This window comes from Lolium rigidum, chromosome 1 (genome assembly GCF_022539505.1).
Source record: "Lolium rigidum isolate FL_2022 chromosome 1, APGP_CSIRO_Lrig_0.1, whole genome shotgun sequence".
In the NCBI taxonomy this organism is placed as follows: Eukaryota; Viridiplantae; Streptophyta; class Magnoliopsida; order Poales; family Poaceae; genus Lolium; species Lolium rigidum.
In genome coordinates this window covers 128,161,376-128,164,832 of record NC_061508.1, presented here as the reverse complement: position 1 = coordinate 128,164,832, position 3,457 = coordinate 128,161,376, and the positions used below count along the sequence as shown (strand labels likewise).

Below are 3,457 nucleotides of genomic sequence, written 5' to 3'. Positions count from 1 at the left end.
GAGCTTCCCGACACCTTAAGGAAGCCATGGCTCATGACCTTGCCTTGATGTTTTCTATCGTGTGTGGTTTGTTTTATGAACTATGTGTGCGTTATATGTAAGACATGATCTATGCACTTTCGTTGGTACTTTATATATTTCGTGACATGCGTGTTGTTATATATTGTGTCTTATTTATATTATTTAATGTTATAATGTCTGAAAAATAGTATATACACATTTTTGGCCGTACATGCGATTTTTATTGTCTATACTCAACAAATCATCTAATTCCATGGTTTGTACATCCAAACAGGAATTGGAATTGGTCACCAGCCTCTGATTCCAACAGGAAATTCCAAACTCATCCAAACAACAGAATTGAAATTGGAAGCCATTTCCTTTCCATCCTGGATTTGGAATTCTTTTTCCAATTCAATTCCAGCCCAGTTTTCCAACATCCAAACACAGTAGGGACTAATGTGCCAGTGCATAACTTGTGCCGCAGATTTATAGCAACCACCCCGCACGTTACATCCAAAGCCACGGTTCCACGTCTGAACCTGCCGAGTATAAACTTTGTTTAGATGCTTGAGCTTATATGTTTTACAGCGACGGAAAACGCATTACAAAAACTGATTCAGGAAACAGGTTCAGATAAAAACTGATTCAGGAACTCAGCAGCGCCTTCTTCTTCATCGCTCTCGTCAACGTCGCACTGGGTGCAGCCGCCAATATGACAGAGCCTCCAGTGCTCGCCGTAGCTCGTCCAATCGTCCGCCTCACTTTCTTCCCGGGAGAAGCCAAACTAGAGGCCTTCTCCTCTTCCGTAGCTTCCGATGCAGGCAACAGGCTTGATTAAAATATTACTGCTCACCTTCTCAGCCTCCTTGGCTGGCCCTCGACTCCTGCTCTTGCCGCTTTCTGCTTCCTCGTGGCCACGACGGCGCCAACGGTTGTGGATATCAGTGGCGGCTTCTTGGCCGAAGAACTTCTTCTCCTTCTGTCTCCTCCGAAGAACAGCTACTGTGATTGCTGGAGGCGGCTTTCTTTTCCAGCGCCGATTGGTGCGACAGCTGCTCGAGCTTCTTGGTCAGCTCGGCCTTCTCGCTCCTTAGCTGGGAGCTCTCGCAGCGGGCGTCAGCGGACTGCCTCAATGCGCCATTGAGATCGTCGAGGAGGCGTCGGTTGGCGCCGCGGAGGTGCTCGACCAGTGCCCACAGCTCGGTCAGCTGCCGCTGCTTGCGCATGCGTGACCGTCGCGCCGACTCCCGGTTCGAGACCATCCGCCGTCGCCTCCTCTCCTCCTCCGCAGCTCCAATGCCAGCGCCAGGACCGCCCAACTGGCAGTAGTTAACGCCCCCGGCGTCAGAGCCCGAGCTGGGCGAGCGATTGCCGCTGGCAAGGTGAGCCGCTTCTTCTAGGATAGTGTCAAACTCAAAGGCAGCCGCCGCATCATCGCCGGCGAGAAAAACGGTAGGATCAAAGGAGGGAGGAAAGTAGGCCTGAGGCGGCAAGGGCATGTTCATGTGGTGGTGAGGGGCGAAGGAAGTGGAAGGATTTGGAGGCTGGAGGAAGTGAAGACTGGCCACCTCGCCATGGTTATGGTGGTACATGATCTTGTTTCTTCTTGTCTCTTCTTTTCTTATGGTAGCTTCTAGTGTAGTAGCGCTAGTAGATTATAGCTGCGATGTGGCCAAGTGATTGATCTTGTTTGTTTTCTATGGCTGATGAGGAGATTGGTGATGGGCTTTTATAGTGTGGGCGTGTGGCATGCTTTTCTTTGCCCAAGAGAGAGATACAATGTCTTCTCTTCTCTCTGATATTGGGATATTATCATTTTACATTTTGTAGTCTGACAAAATAATATATATTATTGAGCTAGAGTTTGGTAGCTTAAAATATGGCCAAGCTACCTAGGAGAACATCGAAGGACTAATATATCCAAATATACTTCTTGTAGATCCTTAATTCTCCTAGATTGTTCTGTGTGTCATCCATAAATAAAAACTTAATGTATATGGCTTAATTAGCATGACTTGACTCGAGTCAGTCTCTTGGCACAGGTGGATATAATTCTCCATATTTGTCCATGTCAAACCCTGTCTGGCTATTACATATTCTCCTAGTGATACCTTGCTTTCGGTAACCAACTTTCAGTTTGTAGTACATTATTGCATGGACAAACCAAAGCCTTTCAGGTAGATTTGCGTGTAAAACTCGCAAGTGACAGCCACTTGCTGGCTTGCCGATGACACCTTGTGAGACTAGAGACCAACGTCGTCCGATTGTGTCCTTGAACACAATAAAAATACAAAATTTAAACCCATGTATATTTCGGGAATCCAAATATGATCATGGAAGTCAAAACTAATTTTTTGAATTGATGTAATAACCAGAACAAATTCCAATCCCAAATTTTTACGGTGAGCAAATTAATCAAAGATCTGATATTTTTTAAAATTTGTTTGATTGATCCATCCTTACTAGGGTATAAGTTGTTGGGAAATATTATTTTCCCTGGATGTGCAATCTGTGCACTGGTTTCGACTGCTCATCAGCTTGATTTCAACCATCGGCTAGGAGGACCCTCTTAGAGAGTAAGGAGAATGAGAAATGTTATTTTAATGGTATGTTTTCGATAAAGTGAATATATTAATATCAAGAAAATACCAATTACACCCAGCCTCTACAACGCAATACCCTAATGGTAGTACGGATGCACTCAGCCAAAAAATAAAAAATAAAACTAAGAAATAAAAAGTCCGCTACGGTGTTCCAGCGTAGCAGCAACAATATATCCACCACCATGACAACACCTGAACTCCAGACTCTCCAAAAAGCGGCGCCTCCAAAAAGGAAACAGTGCACAAACACCATCGTCGCCCGATCAAAAGATCTTAGGTTTTCACCCGGAAGATAATCCCTACTCTCAAAACAATGCCCTCAACAAGGTCATTGTCAGCCACAACCAGTTAAGGCCAGACCTTGGATTTTCACCCTGAACTTCACCTGTGCTACCGTCCCCACTTTCATATTGCTGCTGCGAAACTCAGAACACCAAGCAATCCCCTCAACAATACAGAGACTCGAACCTCCATTGCTAGTTGTCCAATCCGGCCTTCATGATATTCTCCGCCTCTAATTTCACCATGTACTAGAATGTCATCTGATGGCAACACAACCGAATACCAAACGGTCGGAATAAAAGCATGGGTGCGCACAACCGAATACCACCCAATCCAGCAAATTTCAGGCAAAAGATGCCTTTGTTCCATTCGTCGGTGGAGCTTTCCGGAACTCATCACTCCAGTCAAATCAAGACGGACAAGCCTCAGGTAGGTCTTCATCTTCTCATAAGAGAGACTCGAGGACCTCCACCATTATTCAAGCTGGGCCCAGCGCCACCGGCCATCCTAGACGGCTGAGGCAACGCGACGAGATGCCTTGCAATCGGCTGACCCTCCACCGGCGACAA

At 46.1% G+C, this 3,457-nt stretch overlaps 1 protein-coding gene across 1 annotated transcript; it reads right to left on the bottom strand.

Moving 5' to 3' along the window:
* Positions 1-944: 944 nt before the first annotated feature.
* LOC124651479 (bZIP transcription factor RISBZ5-like) lies at positions 945-1,595 on the bottom strand. Its single transcript, XM_047190571.1, has one exon. It carries the CDS (start codon positions 1,593-1,595, stop codon positions 945-947), a length of 651 nt encoding a protein of 216 aa, XP_047046527.1.
* Between the last annotated feature and the right edge of the window lie 1,862 nt (positions 1,596-3,457).